We start from the raw sequence: 25,298 nt of genomic DNA on the forward strand, positions 1-25,298 counted from the left end.
AAGAGTTCACTTTCTGCCTGTATCACTTACCTCTTTCTTTCATGCTGATCTGGCTCATTTGGAAAGTCTTAGTTAAGTACTCACCTCTCAAACCCACCTGCTCGTCCATCCTCCAGTCGTTCCACCCTGTTGCTCTCACTTTGGACTCTTGAAGTAAAAACTCACTCTTCCAAAGTCATAAAAATCATTAACTGTTGTGTTTTGGGTCATGCTTTATAATCCGCCAGTTACTGTTGCCTATAAAGATCATGGTACATGTAAATAGTCCATCCATCCATCCATCCATCCATTTTCTTTACCTTATCTGTACTGTAGTGACAGCTGGCTAAGTAGTGTCCTTTTGACAAACAACATTTTCCAGTCTTCTGGTAGTTCCCAAAGGAAATCCCAGACTTTTTTAAGATATATAACTCCATGGAGTTCTGTGTCTGCCCTGGATGTCCCCCTATGTGGGTGAAACAACTCAACCTATTTTAATTAATGCTAGGTTTTCTCCAGGGTAAAAAAGGAGCTAAGGTATTAAAATACATTCCTACAATATGATAAAAAGTAAGCCGAATGATAAAGAAAGAACAGTGCTATACAAAAGGCCAAGAAAAGGAATCCTTTGCTTCACTTGTTGCCGTTCATTCAAACGCCAATCCGGTCGTTAAGTCTGACGTCACTAGCCGTGTCTGGGCCTAAACTCCGCTGCAGGTCCATATATCAAACGATCACTATGGCATTACTGAGAGTTGAAACACTGTCTAAAGTCTTTCATCTTTAATAAAATGATCAGCGTTCTGCTCTACCAGGTGTAACAATTGTGTTTAACATCCAGGCATCCACGAAAACGGAATTTATGACATTTAACGGAGTTAGAAGTTAGCAGGAAGTTAGCTCGCTAGCTTCTATCGAAATACAATATAGCATGTCCTGACTGCGGGGTTTTGGAAACAAATTAAAACAGCTGTTATCACTTCCAACATAAATGAAGACAGAAAACTAAACAGCAGTGACGTTTGTAGGTTTACTGAAGTTTGGCTAGCTGGTATATAATGATGTGCTACGTGACCGCTAGCGACACAGCTATGTTAGCATAATATAAACAAGCTAACTTTTTTCCACTCGATAAAAGTTAACATGAGTGTTCTCGGTGGTCAGGAACAAATGTAATCGCATGGCAGGATGCTGTAAAAGGACCAAACTTCAGCCAGGAGACCAACTGAGATAATCCATCCACAATACAAGGTTAGTCATTCATATACTGCTGCATGGGCTGGGCTGTAGTTACATCCTAAGGTTTTAAATACTGAGCTTAAATAAATGATTAGCGGTAATAAAAGCCGAGGGAGGTCAACAGGGATCACTGACTGTTTTAGGAGCTTTTTGAGATTAAATAGAAGAAAATACAAAACATTAAACATGTTAACAACACAAAAGCCATATTAAACACAGGCTACTTTAGGCCCGGAAGTAGGATTCGTCATGTCATCACTTAACGACCGGATAGAAGGCAAGTGGCCAAATTGACAAAACGCTGATGTCATACTTTAAGGTGTAAATAGGTCATTTGTGAGAATGAAAACAGCTGGGTTAGCTGTTTTCACTCTTTATGCTAAGCTAAGCTAACCAGCTGCTGGCGGTAGCTTTGTATTTACCATACTAATCAGAGTAGTGTCAGGTGTTAGTGGGGTCTTCTCATCTAACTCTCATCAAGAACGCAAATAAGCGACCTGTCAAACTTTTTGTTTAAAGGAGAATTTGATCTGCAATAGCCCTGTGATCAAGCCTCCAGGCCGTTTGATCACGAGCTCTCACACCAAGGTGCTGACCATCAGCTGACAATAAAGGCGGAGGCAAGCAAAAATGTTGACATAACGCCTGGTAGGCTTCTTCTCAGCTCAAAGGGCTTACCTTATTAATATCACAGGAGCCGTGGAGCAGGGAATGGAGAACCAGGACATGAATAATAGCGATTGAACTCAGCTGAAGTGATTTTACTTGGAGCGGTCAGCCTTTATTTTGTAAGTATTATTGTTGGAGGGCGAGGACTTCTACTGAAGGACTGAACTTGTCCACAGGGGCACGGCCGTTCCAGCAGAAGCACAACTGAACTTGTGAGCTTCGTGCTCTGTTGTTGTAACCTTTCCCGCTCTTTCTTTCTGATAATGTATCCCTCCCTTTTCCCATATTTATTCTTATAGAGGGTGCATTCATGGACAGGGGATGGACTGGGAATTCAAAGCAAGTCCACCTGATTCATGAGCCTCTGGGCTCTGTCAGCTCCCCTGGCACTTGCCGAGAGGAATCAACGAACTCTGAGCTGTGGTGAAGGTCTCTCTATCTGGTAACTGCGTTTTTCACCCAGTCCGAATTTCTAAGAAATCATTACCATAATTCTGTAACAAAGAACATTAGTAGAAAAGCCAAGAGTCAAATAATCTTATGAAGACCAGATGTGATTCAGTGGGTATCCATGAACATTATTTACTAAATCTTTATGTTTCCACAACACCGCTTGTCAAATCTTCAACTCATGCCAACAAAGTTTATTCAACTACTGACTGCAGTTGGTCTTGTTTGTATGCGCTTGTAATTGCATCCAGATCTGATTCGGTCTGTGCGTCTTTTAAATTTTGAGCTCGGTTAAGCTGCAGAGTGTTTTTATCAACGGCTTTGTCAGCTGCTTGCATCACCTGTCAGTTGCCGGTGCTGTATTTCAATCACACCACCTACATCTTTGTGCGTAAACGAGACCTCATAATAAGACTGGGCTCTATGACATCAGTAGCAGCATTGTTTAATAGTCCTTCAGGGTACAGCATGTTATTTCCTCGTCCTGTATTAACACGCTGCCTTTCATCACCGACACTCATCTTCTAATGAAAAACAAAAAAGAAAGTAAAAGGCAAACACTGTTGCAGTGCAGGGGAAGCTCTGGTTCCAAGGAAATGTGATGCTTCGTCCAGGATGCTTCACATCTATGTGTGTGTCTTGAGCTGTGCCAGAGGCCGGCGTGCTGCATTCAGCAGAGATGCGGGTGCAGAAGAGGGGGGATCGCATTTTGGGCAGGATTTTTTTTTTTTTTTTTGCCCAGAGAACAGACCATGGTTTCCTGGAACAATGCAGCTGATGAGAGCCTCTCCAAGGAAAATAAGGCTCTGACATCATGGGTTCTTAAAGCACACAGCTGAGCCAACACTCTCCTGCTATAATCAAGTCTCAGTGAATTTCCACTGTTGACTGAAATTGAGAGAAAGAGAATCTCCAATTCTGAAGCTTTACATGGTTTTTTTGAATACATTCTTTAATCTAGCTGCTAATATTCTTGAGTTAGCACCGTGCTCTTGCACTTTGCACTGCATTTGGCTTGCAGTAGCAATCAAATTACACACAGGGCTACTTGTAAATTTCTCATAGTAAACTCATCATTTTCCAAGACTGGATTTTTACCTCCAAAATGTAAAAACATTTAAGATTAAAGACAAAAAATGCTGACAACAGCAAGGAGCAAAAGTTAGAACTCGGTGAAGTGAAATCCTGGGTGTCCTTTTGGAAAAAAATGGATGGTGGGAGACTGATGAGGCCTTACAACTTCTTTTTCTTTTCTTTTTTGTAAAACAACCAGCAGAATAAGTAATAAAATTGGTGAGGGTAGTAAAACAGACCACAAGGTCATTCAAAAGACAATTGTGTGCTTAAGATGAGGAGTTGAAGAGTGTGGAGAGATTGTGTTTCAGAGCCCAGTCCAAAATCTGTGTCCTCAGATGCACTGGATCCCGAGTGCACGTAGATCAATGGGAAGAGATTGTTCTTTCCACAACCATCCTGGTTCCTGAGGTTATTCAAACATGTTTGTGTGTTGCACTCTTTTGACTCACCATGTAATGCAAAATTAGCCCATATAAGAGTATAAAATGAGCATTTTAAAGACATCCTAACCTTGATATTCACTCCGATAACTGGCTTTCTTTCTCTCCACTGCACACAATCTCTCCAATTTATTTGAACTCTAAATCTTGCAAGCTTGCAACCTGCAATTGTCCCATTAGGGTAAGATAATTGATTCAGTATTAGTCATGGAGAGGGATGAAATAACATCCAGGATGGTCAGGATGACCGGGACCTTGCCGGCGTTCCTGCTGTTTCACATTTTGATCTCCGCTGTCTGCTGAGCGTCAGCCAGAGAGTCAGTTTATCAGGGTTTTATTGTTGCCCCATATACATCAGTTCTTTAAAAAAAAAAAATAAATAAAAATTTAAGTGCTGACAACGAGCAGAGCTCAGCGCTGTCACTGTTAGCATCCCCCAATAGAGCTGAGACATGCAGGAAGCACCACGCCCCTTCTCTGTTTGCTTTGGCAGATCCTGCTGCCTCTTAGGAAGTATTACTTTGTCATTTAGCCCAACCAGATTCATATGCATGGTGCACAAAGCCTCAGCTTGAGTTATGGCTTTATCCATGACCAAAATGTCTTTAAAGATTTAAGAGGGACGAACTTCTACTTTGTAATTATCTGCTGTTTATGTGTCTGACTCCACTGGGTTCCTAATAAAAGCCATATAGATGCTACCAGTGTGATGTTATGTGGCAGGGAGAGTAATGTCTTTACAGGGTTATGTTTCCCCAGAGATTTTTATAAGTTAATACACATGCAGTATGAAAGAACGCTCCAGCCATTTCTGTGATGTTGACAAGTGGTTTATTCAGCAGGAATGGTGAACAGTTTGTCAGTATTTTTTTTTTTTTTTTTTTGTCTACAGAAGGCAATCAAGCACCATGAATAACAGCGCTCCAATCAGACAGTTGTTTTGGACAGTGACCTTCAGGAAATTGTATCATCTCGTATAACACCTCATATAATCATTAATGACTCACACGCTCCCATGATCCAGGCTTTATTGATCATTGCATACCACTGACAAACTGGAATGTTTCATTCATTGTGTGAAGATGGTTGCTGCAGCTTCTGTTTTTTAATGCACAAACTGTATTTCAGGTACCAGAAACATAGTGTGACGGGTGTACTGTTGTTGTAGTGAAATTGAGACAGTGATACCATCATTTGATATTTAATGAACAGCTCATTGGTTTCATTCATGATACAATAATGGTGAGTGAGGCTTCACTTTAATCAAAAAGTCTTTGGTTTATACCATTTATCTGAAGATCTGGGAGGACCAGAGCTGTTCTCCAGCCAGCTTCCTATTTCATTTCTGCTGCCAGGTTGACTAATAAGACAGTTTGCTTAGAATAAACACTAAAGAATATAGCAAATCCACATTATACAACCTTTTTAGAAACAAAAACACACTTTTAAATTAATCTGTGAAAATAAGTTTTAATTGAGAATTGATAACGAATGTTTTGGACAAGATAAATTAAACTCCTGGGTTACTCTTAAAGCCAGACAATGCAATCTTAGTTCAGTTCTCAACATGGGCTAATTTCATTTTTAACTGTAGCTTAAATATGAAGCCAGGTTCAGTAGCCCGTTAAGCTGGGCTTACACTGTGCGATTTTTGGCCCATTTTGAGCCGATTTTTGAGTCGTGCGCCCGTTTTGGTGATCGGCCCGATTTTGGCCTTTATCGTCCGTCGTGGATCGTGTAGTATACGTTGGGTAACGAGAAGCGATTAACACCTCACGACCAGCTCCCGATCATCAATCGCTTGGTCGTGAGGATTTCAAACCGATTTGAAATCCTCCCGACCGTCGTGAGGGTATCACCGCAGCCGCTCACACTGCGCACACGCAAACACATAAATGTCGGTGAAAAAGACGGAGCAGCACGGCAGTGCAGCGTGTGAGCTGAACACAAGCGATGGAGGCACTTGTAGAACTTTGGAAAGCTCATCCGAGCCTTTTTGATGTGGCCTCACAAAATTATCACGACCACAACAACCGTGAAAATAGTTGGCTCTACACTGCTGCTCAATCACAGCTGATCAATGTTTTTCATTAGCAATTTAGCAAAGTTGATGGTGGTGGTGCATGTCTGTGTGAGTGAAAGACAGAGGGAGAGCGAGCGACAGAATTTCTGTTATAACCTTCATTTTATGGACGCACAGTGTGAGCACTCAGGTCGCATCAGAGCATCGGGCCGTATAGTGTGAGACCTGCATCGTGACCGACGAACTTCTAACCTCTACGAGTCAATCGTGCAGTTTGAGCAGGAGCTGAATAACGCGACTGAAAAAAATCGCACAACGTAAGCCCAGTTTTCGTTTAGCTTAGCAATGTTAGCTAGGAACAGGGAACAGCTGCCTTGGCTCTGCCCAGAGGGTTTTATTTATTTATTTTTTAAAGCTCCTCTAAAGCTCAGAATCTTGTTTATCTAATCTTTAAAAATTGAGGTGAAATAACACACAGGATTCACTTCCTGTGTTAATCTGTGAGCTTTAGGATTGCTAGTGGGCGGATTACATTGAGTACACGTAGTCAGCAAGCTAAGCTAACTGGCTAAATAAAAAATGTAGAGACAAAGCACAAGTAATAATTCAGCCCTACATTTATTTTGTGGGAAGATCACTTCTTTTCTGTCGCGACTGTTAGCACCAACAGACTAAATAATGGAGAAGTGTGTTAAAGGCAATTAGCCAGGAGTGGGAACGGGAAGAATGGGAAAACTGCAATTATGGCTGTATTTTTCTAAGCTCTGCTGAACCACTGTGTTAAAGTTATAAAGTTAATAAATCTGCAAATGGCTTTGCTAGTTTTCTAATAGCTAAAAAAAACAAAAAACAAAAAAACAAAGATAAAAATAATCCTCTGGGGTTTTTTAAAAAATCTGGAGTTTTGAGATAGCAGCAGGAATTTTATTAACATTTCAAGTACAACTTGTGATTGTTTCCCCATGCCAATGGAGTAGTTTTCAGAAGAGCTCACAATCTCTGTGAAGCAGCTCTTTAATTTTAGTTAAATAGAATAAAATATTGAACTTTATGCTATTATATTCCATGTTGACAGGCACAGGTCCGACTCAAAGATATTTTTTTTCAATGACCCTAATCCTTCACTGTATGTCATACCCATTTTAGTCTTATCTGCTGAAGCCAGTGAAGCTGTATCTGGATAAATCTGCAGGTGTAAGTTATTATCAGAAAAAAAAAATTTAAATATACTAAGGCAGACATGTTGTCTTACAATTTTTAGATGATGTGGTTTGTTGGTAGTTGAACTGTGATTTTCAAAATGCTGCGAACTTTAAATGTTGTCAGTTACTTTGGAACCGACTCTGAGTAATAGTTAATTAAATCTATAAATAATAATTACATTGGCTAACCAACACTCATAGGCATAGGCAACCAGATGCCAAAGCAGAAGAGGTTTAAACCTGCATTCTTTTCAAATGCTACCAGAGGGTGACTCCTGCAGATTCAAAATTACTTTCTGTCCTATATAAATTTGTGTGGTTTCAAAGTTCATCTTTTCTGGTTTCAAAGCATCAAGAATGGTAAAAAAAAAAAAAAAAAAAAAAAAAGAAAGAAAAGGGGAAAAAAAGGAATAAATAAATCAGCTCAAGACCTCAACAGGATTTCTCAAACTAGTGGCTGACTTCACAGTGCCCATCTTATATACTGTCAATGTACTCAGGTTTGGGTGAGTCCTTAGTTGTGAGCCCAGTAAGACTGAGGACCATATAATCAATAAAAATGTTATTAGGTAAGAGCGTGTCAACTAAACTATCGACCAGTCAACTCTGAGTCCACAGCCCTACTTTCGTAGGGTTCGTCACCCCGTCTCTATGAGAGTAGCAACGACCTCTTTTTATTTATGTCATTAAATTAAAGATCCAGATTCTAAATATGTTACTGAAATGGGTACATTTGGGATTTTTGTTGGATGTATGCTGATTGTCTACTGTTTGACAAAGGTTGCATTGTCTTGTTTTAAGTAATTTCAATAGCTGGTACTTTGACTTCCAGTTAGGTGAATTATCACCAACACACACATCTGGACAGACAAAAGTACACGATGACTTTTTACAATCTTAATACAATTGGAAGAATCATTGTTCACAGTTATTTTGTCAAGTTATTTGGCATAAGGGATCTATATTGAGAAAATAATTTAAAACAGTAGAAAAAATAGCATTTTGCCTTCTTGGGAACACAACATGGTATATTCATTTCCTTTTTTTTTTTTTTTTTTAAATTCTTCATGCATTCACAGATTTCACACAGATACATTTACTCGCTTAGACTACTACCTTATTGAAACAGCTTACAAATAAAAACACTATTAAAATGGTGGCCACAAGGCTGTGCAAAAGGGAAGACCTCCAATGTAAGCCCTGCCATCAGTCTCTTAGCCATCTCTTGCAAGTAACAAACTACAAAATAGCACCATTATACAGTGGATAGGATTCTTAATACAGTTTTGTTATATGAAACCATCATGTACAATGAATGATAGTAATGCATAGGTTAACATAATGGGAATACTGTTTGATTATACACAGGCAGAGGAGACAGAGCCAGAGATGAGTCGTCTTGGGCAATTATTATTTTTTTCTTATCGTTTTTTTTTTTTTTTTTATCGGGTTTTTTTTTTTTTTTTTTTTTTGGAGGCTTAAACAAACAGCCGTTTTTGTTAGTCCTCATGCAAGGACTTCTCAGAACTGGCTTTTCATCAAAGTTGGTGTATGTCTGCATGACCTTTGCTTGTAGTTGCATAACTCTAATTTACCTTGTGAGTGCTTTTGTATGTGTATTTGTATTCTGATATGCGAACATCACATCACCAGAAAGATTTGTCCTTGTGGTTTTGCCAACGTTCACCAAATATGTGTGTTTCTTGGGTGCACTCTGCAATGAATGCAGTGGAGGTTTATTCTACTCTTGCCATCAGATAAAGTTGCAAAATTCTCAGCCTTCCTAAGCTAATAAAATATCCAGGTCAAGATCAATCACTTAAATTCATACGTGTGAAGGCTCTGCTTTTTTTTTTAGAGCACTTGCTTTGACTAAACTGGGGTGGGTGGCTGTAGCTCAGGTGGCAGAGCAGGTCAGCCACTAATCAGAAGGTCGGTGGTTCGATCCCAGGCTGCATCCTGGCTGCATGCCAAATATCCTTGGGCAAGATACTAACCCCATGTTTGCCTACTGGTGGTGGTCAGAGGGCCTGGTGGCGCCTGTGTCCGGCAGCCTCGCCTCTGTCAGTGCGCCCCAGGGCAGCTGTGGCTACAATGTAGCTTGCCATCGCCAGTGTGTGAATGTGTGTGTGGATGACTGAATGTAGTGTAAAGCGCTATACAAATGCAGGCCATTTACCATTTAAACTTTCATAACATCGTGTTTACCCTTGAACACGGGTTGTTTCCACTCAAACGGAAATGTTGACTGAACTGTTGTTAAAAATCAAATTTGGCTGGGGTGTTGACACGTGAAAGGATGCAGACGACAAACATTTTGCCTGATTGTCATTATTTGACTTTTTCCGCTTCAGTTTGCCAAATGCACTTTGACTTCACCGAAGGACACGCTTCTGAGGGCCAAACGAGAACTCAGTTTTAGCTTCTGGTTAATTTGTTTTTCTGTTTTGGAAAATGTGAAAAATCCCAGTCTTGTTTTTGTAGTACCTTCTGTACTACCTACTTTCTTTAAAATCCCCTCTAATAGTGCTTGAGCTCTTTTTATAATGTTTGGATTGTAGACTCAGTCCTCAGGTTTTGAACACTTCCTGGGGCTTAAGAGAGATTTGGACTGATCTCAAACCTTCCAGCGACTCCTCGTAGTAAGGTTTAGACTTAGGCTCAAGTTAACATACCTACAACAATGTTCAAACTCTGATGAACCACCTGGTCTTTGTCCTTAAAGCAAACCTTTTTTATTTTTTTTTTTTACATAATAAAAATATCCACAGTAATGGATGGTGCATAAAAACAAACTCTGAAGGTAATATATCAGCTTTGAACTGGGGTACTAACTGTTAAATGTGACCGAGCCACAGTCATGCTGCTCTCTGATTGGCTGAGGCCCAGATACGTTCCCATCTTTCCTGGAGCCTGGGGAGGCTGCAGCTCCCACATGGAGGTATAATAAGCTCTTGTTCGTGTCTTAGCAGCTAAACTAGTCTGTTACATTGCATTAACAAAGAATTCCTCCCAGTATGGAATGGTGCAGTGTATAAAATAATCACAACTTTCCACATCAGACCCTTACACACCACCTAGCTCTCTGTTTTCAATCATTTTGAAGAGCTTTTCAGGTCATTATTAGCATCTTCTTTCTTTTGTTTTACAGTGAACCATTCCACAGGGGTACCAGGTAAGGCCACTCCCTTCTCTCCTCCCAAGTTGCTGGGCATTTGTCCATTTGCTCCTTCCCTACATTCTGTAATTCCTGCCCCCCGAACTTCCTCGACTTGAGTTTTTCTGGTGGACTTCCTGCAACAAAAAAGAAACACATTTTTTTTTTTTTTTTAGATGTACAGCAGAGATATAGAAGATACCGGATGGCCTGGTCTTCTGTACTTATTTGGTCAAAATTCATCTACCCGGCAGTTTTCATATTGCTTTATCCAACTTGGGGGTCACAAGGGGTTGGAACACATCCCAACTGATATTAGGTAAAAAGTGCAATACACTCTGTGTGGTTACCCATGCATCTTGGGGCTAATTTAGAGAAACTTAGAAATACACACTTTCACATCTATGGCCAGTTCAGAATGACCACTTTACTTAACAACCGCATCTTTGGTCAGTGGAAAGAAATGAAATCAGATATGTAATCTCCAAACAGAAAGACCCTAGCCAACCAGGATGCTCAAACTTAGAACCTAAAACAGCTGCTAACCACAGCAACATGATGGTGATGGTGATAAACAATAATGAAACAAAACAAATTTTTCATTTTTTATTTCTGGTAACTTCAAATAGGAATCAATTTTAGTACCTAACTTCCAAATCCCAAAAAGTTGTTTTCATTCATCTGTACATTACACTTTCAGTGGGAGAAAGGTTTTGTTAATGATCCAACTGTCCTTTTCAGTCCACAATGAACCGAATCAACATTCTGGTATGATGGAACATGCATCAAGACATTCCAACATCCAAATGTTGGTCTAAAAGTGACCTTGTCTAAGGTCAGTCATATGCCATAAGGATTCTTACACTGGTTAGGGTAACACTAGAGCAGATGGGGTATCCTGGTCTTGTATTCAAGCAACTGACAGCAAGGGGAAATCAGGGGGAAATTGCTTTGGACTGTGCTCTGGAAGAGTCCAGAATCTAGTAATAGTAAAAGCCCTTAAAATTACCTGACCTGACTGCTGATCACTTTCTTCACTCTCAGTGTTTAAATAACTTCTTCTTCCACTAACATCTGCACATCCTAGCCTCTAAACAGGGTTTTTATGTGCCTGAGCCATGCAAGACCTAAGTAAGGGAAAGTACATAAGTAGTTCTGCCTGTACTTATTACAGTACTTATTCTAGTAGATTCTAGGAGTAGTTATCTACTTAGTTCTTAACTCCTTACCTCCCTGCCAAGGAGGTCTGCATATTTTAAATCAACGATATGTTCTTTATATAATTGATTTTTGGACTCTAAATGAATTCAAACAAATGCAGCTCACTGAATTTTTCTTCAACATCCTTCCCTCTACAATGCTTGATTTTACACTCTGCCTCTTCTGAGTGTGGTTATTCTGATCAGACGTGGGCACTCGGATTTCAAATGCATTCAGTCAGAAAACATGCTATATTCGGACAGAGTATGATCTCAACCTTCGAACAGATCTAAAATTGTTCACCACCAACTGCCAGTGATGTACGAACAGCTGCAAACATAAAATCACTAAACGTGATATGTATGCTTTGGCTCCTTCCCTTGCATGTGTTGTATTGTAAGCTATCTGAATTTTAGGACATAATGTAAAGTAGCAGAGTGGAGATTGTGCCTGGGGAGTGCCACTGCAGGTCTACCACAAAAACCACTTAGTTTCTTCTTCCGATTCTAATGGTGTTCTTTTTTTGAGAAAAGAGTAAAAAGCACATGGTTGAATTTTAAAATGCTCACACTATGACACCGAATCCATATTTAGAAATTACACGTTCTTTAGTTGCCCCCTGATGTTCTAGAACTAGGATTTATATAAAGTTTTCATTTCTTGTAAAAAGATTGCCCTGCTTTTGAAACTCTTACGTCATTGGCGAGATTGCGTATTTGATAAAGCTTAGATGACAAAAGGACAATGAAACATGAGATCATTTTGCATGCATACCTTGAAGGATGAACTATGTCCAGGTGAAGGTCTCTGTGGAAGAAAAAATAGGTCACTTTAGTTTCTGCTAATTAAGCTATATTACCTTAATTAATCAGGATATTATGCACGTATGTTCTGAGTATGTAACAAAATGTAAATTCAATCCAATCAACAATTTTTAAAATTTATCTGTTTTGATGCTTTGCTCACCTTCTTGTTTTTTGTCTTGTCTGGCTGAGGCGCTGTCCTACGCTCTGTCCCCTTGCTCGCTCTGCTACTAACCTTGGGTGTTCTTGGCATGTCTGTGTGCCGCTGTGAACGCACAGAGCGAGAAATCTTGGGAGTCTTGACAGGTGCACAGTACATCTCAAGGCGCTGCAGCTCACAGCTTTGGAAGCAGCACTCATCCACGATGCCACGTGACCGCCTTGCACTGGGGCCATAGCCTGTTGGTTTATCTGTTTGAGAAGAACGGCAGCAGGTTTTAGACAATGGAGAGACAGAACCAGTTCCATTGCTTAGTTCTAATTTTCTACCCAACAAAATTGGTGGCTAGTGCGCTGAAATAAAGGACTCATTGATCCAAACTTTACTACTTCAGAAAGAAATCTGCACTTGTTTACACGAGCTGGTATAAAAAGGCTAGGTAGCAATATTTTGGCTCTTGAGTGGACTTGAAGAAAAACCATAGATTTGTTTAATGATTTCATATGACTGGATATATTCTAAAAGTATATTTATATAAAAAGTCAGCCAGAGACAACATTTTAAATCGGTTAACAAAACTATTGCTAGCTTAATTTGCTATCATCCTATAGGAAAAAAAAAAATCTGTTAATGGTAAATGTCCGTTCAGCCAGTAAAATCAGTGTTGTCCGCATTTGTTTACCTGCTTCTAAATTAAGGGAACTTTGATTTGAAATTTAGTACATAATTTAAGTGGTAAATTTGTCCTCATGCTTATGGCCAGTACAGGTTTAGCTGAACCAGCCAAACTCAACAACAAAAATATTGATGTTAGCTAGGAAGCAAAAAGGAACAATGTTGTTTCATGATTTCCGTGCTTTCTACATATAATTGCATATATTTTTTAATTTGTACAAATATAAAGCATAGGCCAGAAAAAACACTTTACATGTGTACAGCTGACAAAACATTTTTATATTAGCCAACAAAATCCGTGCCTTTGTCTATTTTTTCCCAAAATACCCATTGATTTAAAGTTTACTACGCATTTTCAGTTGAAATTGTCACTTTTGAGTCTTTAAATTATGACATTATTATTTTCCCTTTCCTATGCTTCTTATTTTTTTAATAGAATTAATCAAAGACATTCTGGCGATGGCTGGACGCCGACGCCACGCTCGTAATAAAGCTGTGATAACAGCCGTACGGTCTCAGTGACACTGATTTCTTACATGTAAAATTTACAACATATCACATTGCACACTGTGGACTCATTTTGGCAGCTGCATCAATGTAAAAAAAAAAAAACTTTAAAAAAAAGGAGGGAAAGGGGTGGGGGAAGGGGGGCAGTCACCCAAATGGTGAGAATATCCTGCTCAGCCATTTTGGCCCAGGTGTCTTTTACATAGTCCAGCGAGGCCAAGCCACAAGTCCCCTGGGCCCGATCCACCTGCAGAAACATCCAGGCAGGCTTTTAGGACCACACCACCATTGGCTATGTCCCACTGTTCATTCACATTTTTATTTGGCAGAAGCACCCTGGAGGCTCGTTCAAATAACACAGATTTTGAGGATGGAGACATGATGCATGCTCACTGCATGAAGTAAAGAAGCAAAGCCAGCTAGCAAAGGTGTTTTGGGTATTTTGCTTTTTGGGGGAGGTTTTTGAGTCCAAATAATACATCTCAGGGCGTGACAGATTTTTGACTCAATGATCACATTTAGTTACAGTGACGCCAGTACTCACTTCCTCTTTTAACTCCCTAACCCCCCAGAACCCACCCTCTTTGGTGGCTTTTAGAAAAACCCAGACTTCCCATTTACAATTCCCTGCTCACCTTGAACAATATAGTCCTGATGGGCTTTTCCCTGTTACCAAATGAAATAATAATAATTTAATATGGCATTTACAAGGAGGAAATGCCTTTCCCTCTCAGAGTTAATAGCTCTTGGCTCAGAAGACTGCCAGTGCTGACAAAGTGCATTAACTTCTGCTCTCTGTCTGCCTTGTCCTGACAACGTTATTTTGAACAGAGAGCAGCTTTCATTCAGAAACAGAAGCATCTTTCTCCTCAGACCCCCAGACACAAAGCAGAGTGGAGGCTAACAGAGGTGTGAATGAAGAGGAGGAGATGGGGGGTGATAGGGAGGCTTTCATGTTGCTCATCAGGTAGCTGGATGCTAAAAATACCTTGTGCACCTGCATTATTTAGGAAACAGAAGAACTGGATTTACCCAGATCTCAGACTTCTAAACTAGATGTGTGCAAACTAGAAAACTGAAATATTTAAATGGCTGAAAAAAAATCTTGATTTGGATATTTAAACTATTTATTATATACAGTTCAAACGATTGTATTCATTTTGTTTTTCTAAGAAATTCTTTCAGTGCTTGTCCCACTGAGTAACAGTGGGCCAAGCATTGGCTGTTCTATTAACACCTGACGTGAAGACATTTAAAATGAGAAAATTGCGACACTGAGCCCTGGCTGGTGATTATATAATGGTTTCTGAAAGCCAAAAGAGGGGCTGTGCTTCAATGCCTGGCCTGTTTTTCAATCCCCCAACCCCCCACCCCCCCAATAAAGCCTTACAAATTAACATCCGCTATTATTCTGAAAATAGTTTGCCACCCTGCTGCACAAACAGCTGGAAGGGACAGGGTAATCAGCTGGTGCCGGTTGTAACATGTAGGATAATCAGCTCAGGCAGGTTAGGGGAAAACACGCATATAATAATCAGGTCTAAAAGCTTTGGATAACTGCTGTAATCCCCCATCAACAAAGAATTGTTTTCTGTGACTGTTAAATAAGGGTAAATAAAGAAGATGCAAAAAAGGTTTTGCCGATTTTGCAAAAGTCAGTCTGAAGGAAAACTTAAAGAAAGAACGTTTCTTTTGATTATTAAATACCAACTGTCTTTAGGAAGGACCTTTAACAACTTACTTCTTTGCAGATGATGCCAGCCTGTACAAATATTTCTAACCAGAGCAGCACATACCGTACTTGGTGGTGAATTCGAGAAAATAAAGAGAAAAAAGCCAGAGGTTTATTTAGGAGGGCCTGATACACTGGATAGCTATGCATGTCGCACAACCAGTGAGTCAAGGAACCACAACTAACACACACATCTCTGAGAAACCCTGGACATTGAAAAAGCTATTCTTTTCAGAAGTTTTATGAACATTTTGATGTGTTCTGAGGTATTTTCCTTTGTCCATAAGTGTGTTAACTTTGGAATAAGTTCTACCGGTTGTAAACTGAAAACAACCACAGTCTTTGTCCACTACGAATTAGCCACTTAGACATTTACAGAACCTTCTTTTAAGTGCTTTTTAAAGGCCAAATCATAACTTTTGTCTCATTGTATCACTGATATGCACATTAGCACTCAACCCAAAATCTGAAGCCGTGTGGACTAGCACCACTGCAGTCACACCAATTAAAAGTCAAGTGAAAGCTTGTTTCATACGCCATGTGTAGTTTAGTGATGTCTTGCACAACCTTGATCTTGTTCTTGTTTTGAATTTGCACACACTGTTTTCTCTTTTTGACTTTTTCCTGTTGTTCAGCCAAACACAGCAAACTAAGCAGCTCTTCTTCCTCCATCAGGAGGTCCACACGATTTCTAGTGAGCATGTGTGGAACGCATCTGCGTAGACTTGACCCCAGTTAAATATGTATAGAAGCACTGTTTGAAGTTTAAGTCTACAGCTGGCTGCACAAAAACCACAAATTGGTCTTTGGGGTGGAGTACTTCTTCACCTTGGATGTCACTCTGACAGCATCCTTCTTAACAGAAGCTATGCTATAGTTTTGACTAGCCACAATCTATGTTAGTTTTTCGTAAAGTCTTTCATCTGATGTCACCGCACGGTTCCCTGAAACATCTTTGGTTTGGTATTTGACAGGCTCAGCATGCATAGTGCTCATTCCTCCAAGGAACAGCACCGGAGAGAGATGGCTCGATTTCCCCATTCCAGAGTGGCACAGAAAGCATCTGAGTTTTACAGCTTGGTCATGGTCAATAAAAAGCAGTGGATTCTTGGAGCCAGTGCACTGCTCCTCCTGTGAAGTGTCAGGGAGTTTACGGCTGGGCAGGGACTAGAAAAGCTGCTTTAAGTACTAGAAACTATCCCTTTATCATTGGTACCATGTTTTACGGCTTGTGAGAATTTGAACCTTATCCAAATGCATTATGAATATTTAAAGATGGATTTTTCAGGGTATGTGTTCTTGAAAAAGTTTTGCAACAACTTTTGGAATTTACAAATGTAACGTAATTTTTTCTCATGATCGGTAGTTGGGAGACAAGTTAAGTTATCATTACATGGTTAGTGGTCATGTGTCTGCAAAGCCTCGACACTGGAAGTCTTTATCACCAGTTGGTGGCCATTAAAAAAGATCGCAGGGGAAAGAACTTTGCCTGGAAGCTGCATCCATCTTTTAGATTGTCTGCGGTTAATGCCTGTGTTTGATCATGTATTTCTTCTGCTTATCGTGGAGATAAATGTCATTATTTATTATAGCTTTGAGTATTTGAATAGTTATCGAATTTAGGAAGGCTACATTTCTGCATTACAGACAAATGTAATGTGATCACTGCTGTGCATGAGTCTTTGGTTACACCTAACAAGCGAAACCAAGCCATTTTATGAGATCTATAAAGACAAAAGAACGCCATGAAGAAGATATCTATAAATCTAACTAATGTTCCCCTGTTTTCTTTGTAGAAGGCCTGCATAATGTGAATGAATGAAAAGGTTAAGTATTTTTTAGTGTCCTCAAATCCCTCGAGTCTCAACTTCACCTAATGTACAGATTTAAATCTGGACAACGCCTGCCTGTCCTTTTCATGAGAAGCCTCTTTGTTCCAGTATTTCGCAGCGGGGGTCAGAGATGTTTAGTTTCAGGTCTTCATGGGAAATCGACACCTTTTCATAGCGATGGAGAAGACACAGGAGGGCTTTCTTCGGGCCTTGGTGCCTTCCGCTGTGTGCCCAGGTCCAGTGCAAAACTATGGCGGGAGGGGATGGTGGAGGGTGTCCTGATCATCCTGTAATCCACATAATCCCCTGCTGCTGAGGGACCAGGCCTCGCCATGCGTGAGTCTAAGTGCGTGCATGTGACGTGCTGTTTACACATTCTCCCTCTTTCTCCAGCTCAAGTGGCTCTGAATAAAACTGGCAGGGACAGACACTGAAAAGGAAGTCATATCTCATCCTCCACTCTCCTTTCCACCTTCAACTCACCTGAGCACACTGCATTTTATATTTGGTTGCCTTCTTATTGGGTATTTGTGTAGCGACGATGAGCTTTTGGCTGAAAAAAGGATGGATTATTTCATCTTCTTTGCAGACACTATGCAGAAGTCTTACAGAGTAAGATTAAATATCTCGTGCTCACTCTAAAACAGCTGAATATTTCAGCATGAACTAAAAGTGACTTAGAGCGCGGAGCTACTTAGCACTCACACTTCAGCCAAAAAACGTCCCATAACAGATCTGATTCATGGAATGAACATCCCAGTGAAATCACCCCGCAGTCCTGCCTGCTAAAGCATTACAAAGACAACTAAGGATTTTTTTAGGTCGGGCTAATAATTGGAAAAACTGACTGCAGGTTTTTTTTTCTCTGTTTCATTGACCGCAGTTTGTTTAATTACCCTTTAAAAAAATGAATTTCCACCAACTAATGTTTTCTGTCAGGGTAGGAAATCTGCAGTTGTGAAATACAAGTGTGCTTCACTTTACTGGTGGCATGGCAAAAAGCACTGTGAGCACATAAAGCCCGCTGTTGTTGCAACACTGTCTCTGCACACATTATCAATCAGAGGGCTGCCAAGTTCAACACGGCCAGACTGGAGGGGAAGAGTTCAGGGAAAGGATCACGCTTCCTTTGGCCAAGCCGTTACTCTGCCGCGTCCTATGGACGACAGAGCCCAAATGGATTCTCCAGATATTTTACTGACTAGAAGCAAAGGAAAAGGGATGACAGCGAGAATATGAGAGAGCGAGAGAAACCGAGGACGACGGCGAGAAGCATATTTTCCAAGGCACAGCACCCTGCTGCTCAAACCTCGTCATCTTTTTCAGAGAATGGCTGGAGTGTTCATGAAATACGTCTCTTTTTAACAGGAAAAAGTAGCATTGATAGATGGATGCTGTGTAGTCCACTGACAGCTCAGTGTAAGGTAATGTGGGAAAGACAAATACGTTCCACCAACCACCACAAAAAGGTCTGTTCCTGTTTAAGAAGTATATTCTACATGAGGATTCATGAGTTGCATTGGCTTCTGTTCAACACTTTCCCATTTAATAAACTGCAGTTAAACTCCGGTATCAGTATCCAACCCTTTGTCACATTCCCACATCACCCGGCTCTGAACACTCTCATACCTTGTCAAAATCCTAAACATATCAAAAACTTTTAAGCTACAGCTGCAGACAGGTCACGGGACCATTTCAAAATCGGAGAAATGAAATGTTCAGAGTTGGGGTTTAAAAAAAAAAAAAAAAAGACTGCTAAGGAAAAAAAGATGCCAAAGTTCAAACCTGTTTACTCAGAATCCAAGGCCTGCACTTATTAAAATGTTATGTTTGATCATTTAAAGAAGAAGACGCTGAAGCCGAGGGAATCCAAAGACCAAAAAGTCTTAACAGGCAGAATACTGGCAATCGGACTGGCTGTCAAGACCACTTCACAGCATGTGGGTATTTCCAGGAGCATCTGGACGAACACGGCTCGCAGCTTTGCAGTAGCTTGGTGGCTCTCCAAAAAACTTTCTGGCAAATGCCATACAGAGGCCCTGACGCAGAGAATGATGTGGACTGGTCCTGGAAAAGCTGCAAGGAGCAGGATTCGGGGAGAGGAGCAGCAAGGTGCATGCTGACACTGCTATCTGTAAAGAAATCTATTTACATTCAGAAGACGCAATTCCATAGAATTTAAATTATTTAATTTGTAGAATCTCTTAGCATAACAGCCAGAAACATGGTTTAGGTTATGCAACTCAGACCCTTTGTTAAGGTTAGAGAAGGGGTAAGAGAGAGATTTTACAGTGATGTGTGAATTGTATTGTGCCTATTTAATTTCCAATCTCTCCGAAACAAAGTCATACATAAACAAGCTGGTAGAAAGCAGGAAATTGATCTGAGAGTAGCTTCTGGCTTTTAAAAGAGAAGCCAACATGGAAGTGCTTTAAACCTGCATTTTTTTCCAGGCCACTAGAGGGTGATAGCTGTAGTTTGAAAAAGACTTCTGGTCCTATAGAAGTCTTTGGGAAAATTACCTTCTGACTTGAGTTCTGTAAACACTTTCCTGCATAATGCACTTTGTATGCAGTGTCAGACGTTTTTCATGACAGGTGTAGCTAGTCCCATCAAAGCACAGTTCAGATGATTCTCAGTGCCAAACGAGAACAGTTGATAGCTGAGCTGATGAACTTGTACAAATCCAGTTGACCAACTCTTATATTTAAGCTGCATGAAGAGTCTATTATATTCTGATACAGCGACAGATAGCTGAAGAGACACCATGGCCAAGCAATGGTTCTTGTTATGTCTCTGTAGTCCGACTGAAGGGCGCAAGTGTAGTTGGTGCAGGGTAATGTAAAATCTTTGTGTTCGTGTAAATTACCAGGCACACAGACGCCTCCTCAGAGCCTCATACTCGCATCACATGACACAAATGGACTCGAGCCTAAAGCATATCCCATCTATTAGTCTGTCCCCAGTTGCTATACACATCTATATACATCTGCACGCCACTTTAGAACCCACTTCCATCCATGGCACACCTTTCCATGTATATTGAAAGGTGGAAAGGTCCCAGAACAGAGCCATGCCACCACATGCAGAGATCTGCAGATGGAAATAACCCTTCAACAATAAGAACCTTTAGAGGGTTGGCTGTAGCTCAGGAAGAGCAGGTCACCTACTGATCGGAAGGTTGGTGGTTTGGTCCCTGGCTCCTCTAGTTTGCATGCCAAGTGTCCTTGGGCAAGATACTAACCCCAAGTTGCTCTCCAATGCATCCATCGGAGTATGCATGTGTGTGAATGTAGTTAGAAAGCACTATGAATAGAGAAGGTTCTTGTGGAATGGGTGTGATTGGGTGAATGTGGCATGTTGTATAGAGCCTTTTGAGTACTCCGAAAGAGTAGAAAAGCGCTATATAAGAATCAATCAGTCCACTTGTATACGTTATATTATGTTCTTACTAACTGCAGTGCTAACCATGACCTAGTGTGTTGCCGTAATTTTTTCACAAATACTTTAGATTAGTAGAAGTAGCTCTGTGGTCCAAACCTATAATTGCGACTTTGTTCATCACATGAACTGAAGATGAGGTATTTCCTAGTTTGAGGTTGTGGGCCCTGCAGTACCCTTAAAAGCTGGCCCACACGTTGTGGAATCACAGCACCACAGTACTTGGTTTAGGTCAGTTAAGGATTTAAACCCAGCTGTTAAGCATTGTTTCAACACCAGAGTGTATAGACAATATTTGTATTGAAGTCCCTTAAACCTGCATTTTTTTTCTTCTAATGGCCAGCAGGGGGCGACTCCTCTGGTGCAAAAATGGGAAAAGTCGGACTACGTAGAATTCTATTAGGAGATGACCAGATCATCTCCTGCGATCTGTGATTTCAGTAAACACTTTGCTGATTATTGGTTTTTAGCTAATGCAACATGATGATTACGTAGTAAATTATGGTCAAATAGGACCATAAAGCAGGGTAGGTTTTATCATAGGGTGAAGTCTATGCTGCTTGCATTTAGACTAAGCTTGTGAATGCCATCCATTCTCTTCTGCTTATCCAATTCATTTCAATCAGCTACATTTTAGTGATAATTAGGAAAAAAATAATGGGTTATCAAGCCAAACTAAGTTATTGAACGCAGTAAAGTTATCTGCTAAACCTGAGCATGGCTTTAGACCACTACTGCCCACTTCTTCTGGCCTCTAATTGTCCTACACGATAGAAAAGGTATATTTTCAAACTATTCAGGTTCAAGCGAAGGTGAAAGAAATCAATTACTGGAAAAGAGAAGAACTGCAAATGCATTATAGATGCTGCTGATCTCCAAGAGAAATCTTATATCTTCTTCTTCTGTTTTTCGAACTGGCAGCTGACAAAGTCTACCACATGTGGAAAATCTTTCATAACTTTGGGACCAAACCAAACCATTTAAAATGGATTGTTATGACAAAACTGCACAGGAGTCAGAGGGAGAACTAATAATTTTATGAATAAGAAATGACTGTTGGTGGAGATGTGATGCTCGTTGAGGACATTTGCTGAAACTGGCTTAATTGATGGATGCCAGCCAGAGAAAAGTGAATAATAAGCTTCTAACCTTCAGCTCTGTGGGAGCCAACTATACTGTTAATGTACAGTCGTGCTGCTCGTCTCTGACAGACAAAGCAGGATACATGTCCTGAGAAACTCTGGCTGCCGGTGGAACATTGCACCTAACCTTCATAGCTCCATATATCCTGTGCTGCTCTGGGCTAGGTTGTACCCTTAATGGAAAAATTGGAGATTTAAATCCTGGTTTCTTGGTCGAGGGTTTTCTTTGGGTGGCTCTCCCTTCTCTGGTGGAAAAAAGAAAAAGCTTCACTGCAACATTTACTTTCTACCCCTCCTTTTTCTTGGAGATAGCCAAATTCCACTTAAAGCCCTTTCCCTCTGGTCACAGCTGCGATTTGCCACCAATAAGAGTTACTTATCATTATTCCATATTTCATCTAACTTTTCTCATTCAGAATTTGACCTCGGTGATGAGAGTAGCATTAAAACAAATGTACAGGGAATTTAAATATAAGATGTAAGAGTGGATGAGGAATGAATGAAGTAAAAAAAAAAAAAAAACATTAAGGGAAAGCCAAGACGAGATGTCAAACTGGCTGTTCTTTTATTTATGAGCTCGCAGGAGGTGGAGAGCTCTGGGACATATACAGCCAACCTTTATGAATAAATAAAAAGGTGCACTTACTGAAATAAAAGCCTCGCTCTCCACAGACAAACTGCAGCGTGTCGACCAGCTCCGCCCCGCACAGGGTCTCAGGGCCCGCCCCTGTTGCCGTCGGAGTCAGGGTGAGGACGCACAGCAGTAGTGAGAGGGTGTGGCTACAGGAGATACAGCACATCGCACTCTGCGCACAGGGAGAGAGCAAGAACATTTTCACAGCATCATCGGAAAAAGAGTTTCATTTAACCACAACTCAAAGCTTCATGCACTCTTCTCCATTTAGCGCATCTGCTGTGACAGTTTGTTGCACAGTGTCTTGCTCAAAGGCACGTCAGTAAGTGGCAGTATTACACTCGCACTGTCAAACACAGGGTTGAAAAAAAAAAAGGCAGCCAGCTTAAAGTTGGGAATCCAGGATGTTCCATCTGCTAAAAAGGGGAAAGAAACAGATGGTAACTTTACAGGAGTTTGGAGATGTGGAGGAAAATGTATTAAATCCAGACTCGCACTCGGTGCCAGAGTCAGTCAAACAGGAGGCTGAGCAGCTCTGATGCTCCGGAGCGCCTGTGCGTAACCGAGCGGAGCGCGTCCAAATTGAAAACACACTATACCCCCCTCCTCTCCTTCTCGTCCATCCGCCCGGCTTCTGTGTAGTGGGTCTTAGCAAGTTAACAACAATCTGCATTAATCACATTAATTAAATGCAGGCTATCTATCATTAACAACCAGTTTAACATTTAAAATGTGCCAAAGCCTAGCTGTCAGCGCATTATTAGGCGCAAAAGTGCCTCGACACTCAGAAAGGAGAATAAATGAGCTGCCAAGAGATCTTTCCGATCCAAAATGTGAGATGGAAAAAGGCTCTCCCGCCAAAGCCCGCGGAGGAAGCTGACTGGGCCAAATGTACATAATAAAGAGAATAAACACGGAACGTTATCCATCTACATCACAACCGCAAAGTCCCGACGCCCGCAAGTGTTTCTTGATAATCTCTCCTCTCTCCCGCTCTCTGTCTTTCAACCCCGCAGAGGAATCAGGTTAGATATTTACCACGTAAATTATGCAGACTCAGCAGTAATTACTTTGAAAGTTGCACAGCTGCATTAGGGCTTTCTGGTGGAAAAAAGCGCCGGGCGCACGGAAAATGTCCAAATTCATACCTGCGCTGAAAGTCATGCACGATCCATGTCAATGATTTTTTGATTGCCAAAAAAAAAAAGAAAAAAGAAGAAAAAAGAATCAAAGCAAAATGTAGAAAATATAATTATCTCTGGAAAAAAATAAAATAGATTACCAGGACATGCGGGAGAGTTGTTCCATAAGTGGATGAAAAGGAGAAAAATGTGAATAAATCCGCACCAATGCATGCGTTCAAAAGCTGTGAAATACAAGCAAGCGATAAGAATCCCCTTTTATTGTTTCTTTTTAAAGTAGGCGAAGATGCTCTGTGCAAATAGTGAGCAAGTGAAGAATCAAGGTGATAATGTATAGTGTCAAAGGAAATCAGGTAAGTTACCTTGAAGACATCACATAAATGCCACTGAAAGGAAAAAGCGCTAGACATCCCCACGGGTCTCCACAAGACAAAGCCCGACGAAAATGAACTTGTTTAAAGTCATTAAAAACAGGGAGAAAGAGGATGAGATGCGGGCAATGTCACATCTCAATATTCCGACTTTGTTCCATTGCGCAGGCTCGTTTTGGAGAAGTGAGATTTAGCGAACAGGAGACGGATTTAGAGAGAAAATCCCTCACATTTATCTACATTACACAGACATTTTCAACAGGAAACAGCTGGGGCAGCATTTGCCTCCTACTCGTCCTAAGTTATTCATTAAGGATTTTGGGCACATATTCAAATAACGTCATTTCTGTTTTTTCTCAGAACGGGATTGAATTTTGATCTCTCTAAGACTTGGTTAGTAGTTCAGATCAGCCCCACCACCACCAGCAGCAGTAGCAGCAGCGGCTCACACTCTTACAAACGCATTATTTTGTGCCCTGAAAGCTCATGAAGGAGAAGTTAAAGACGAGCTGGCGGTTGTGATATGGCTCTTTGCTGTTGTGCGTAATTTGGCACCGCGTAACTGAACAGCAAGTCTCTCCACTAGTGGTTTGATTAAATAAATCATTAAAAACACTTTCCCACTTGGTCACCGCAGTGCTCCCAACTCGAAAACCTCACAAGGAAAAGCTAAATAAATGTGAACCGGAGTGAAAATGTAAAAATGTGACATTTTTATTACAGTAAGGAGCAAACTTGAGCCAGAAAGCCACATGTGAAGCCCTGTTTCTTCTAAATGAGAGCCACTGTGCAGGGTTTGCTGCCTTTCTGCACACTGTCACTGCATAATCCTGGTGTATGTCTCTGGTTTTCTCTCCCTTCTTGCTGATTTTCACTTAATAGAAGTGGGTTCGCCTGTAAATAACATCTGATGCTCCTGTGAACTAGAGTGGAAAAATAAAAAAAGGAGGAAAAAAAAAAGAAAAACACATGGGGTTTTATGATGAAGAAGACATTTATTTCATACCCTTGGAGCAATCGTCTGCACTGACAGACTCTTGATGCAGGGCCACCCACTGTCATCATGTTGAAGATGGGGCCCCGCAGTTCCCACTGTGTCACAGGAAGGGACGAAAGCTAGGGCTTAAAGAGGGTTGTTCTCAGCAGGGACGGGATATCAACACTGATCCAGTCACTAAACATGAGATCACTGCTGTGACCCAATCATAAAACAGGACACCAGCACGTATCCAGGCATGCTCCCTCCGTGTTTGTGTGTGTGCATCACAAGCATGGTTGGTTCCAAAGGGGACTTAAGACACGCAACAGTTAGAGTTGTTTGGGTAAAGTGGGTCAAAACACGATCATCATCAAATGTCCCAATCTGACACAGGCAGCAGCACTGACACACACTTCTGATACAGGAGCTCAACTCACAGATAAA

The 25,298-nt window shown here is 40.8% G+C and overlaps 1 protein-coding gene across 1 annotated transcript; it reads right to left on the reverse strand.

The window, feature by feature from the left end:
* Positions 1-9,798: 9,798 nt before the first annotated feature.
* Positions 9,799-24,151, reverse strand: igf1 (insulin-like growth factor 1). The gene is made up of 5 exons (XM_085437592.1): positions 23,867-24,151; positions 22,375-22,534; positions 12,403-12,650; positions 12,211-12,243; positions 9,799-10,373 (listed from the first exon to the last, which is right to left on the reverse strand). The coding sequence occupies exons 1-5, from the start codon at positions 23,912-23,914 to the stop codon at positions 10,314-10,316; spliced, it is 549 nt and encodes a 182-aa protein (XP_085293718.1). The 5' UTR covers positions 23,915-24,151; the 3' UTR covers positions 9,799-10,313.
* Positions 24,152-25,298: the final 1,147 nt, after the last annotated feature.

The sequence above is a fragment of the Copadichromis virginalis genome, linkage group LG17, assembly GCF_057382275.1.
Source record: "Copadichromis virginalis isolate Kocher_CV1m ecotype Utaka linkage group LG17, C_Virginalis_male_GT1.1, whole genome shotgun sequence".
Classification (NCBI taxonomy): Eukaryota; Metazoa; Chordata; class Actinopteri; order Cichliformes; family Cichlidae; genus Copadichromis; species Copadichromis virginalis.

Excerpts from the sequence above, each read along its gene's own strand:
- igf1 (XM_085437592.1), bottom strand. The coding sequence starts at position 23,914 with ATGTCTAGCGCTTTTTCCTTTCAGTGGCATTTATGTGATGTCTTCAAG. Across the intron at positions 22,535-23,866 it reads ATTTATGTGATGTCTTCAAG|AGTGCGATGTGCTGTATCTC; the intron begins GTAACTTACCTG and ends CCCTGTGCGCAG. Across the intron at positions 12,651-22,374 it reads AGAGCGAGGCTTTTATTTCA|ATAAACCAACAGGCTATGGC; the intron begins GTAAGTGCACCT and ends CTTCTCAAACAG.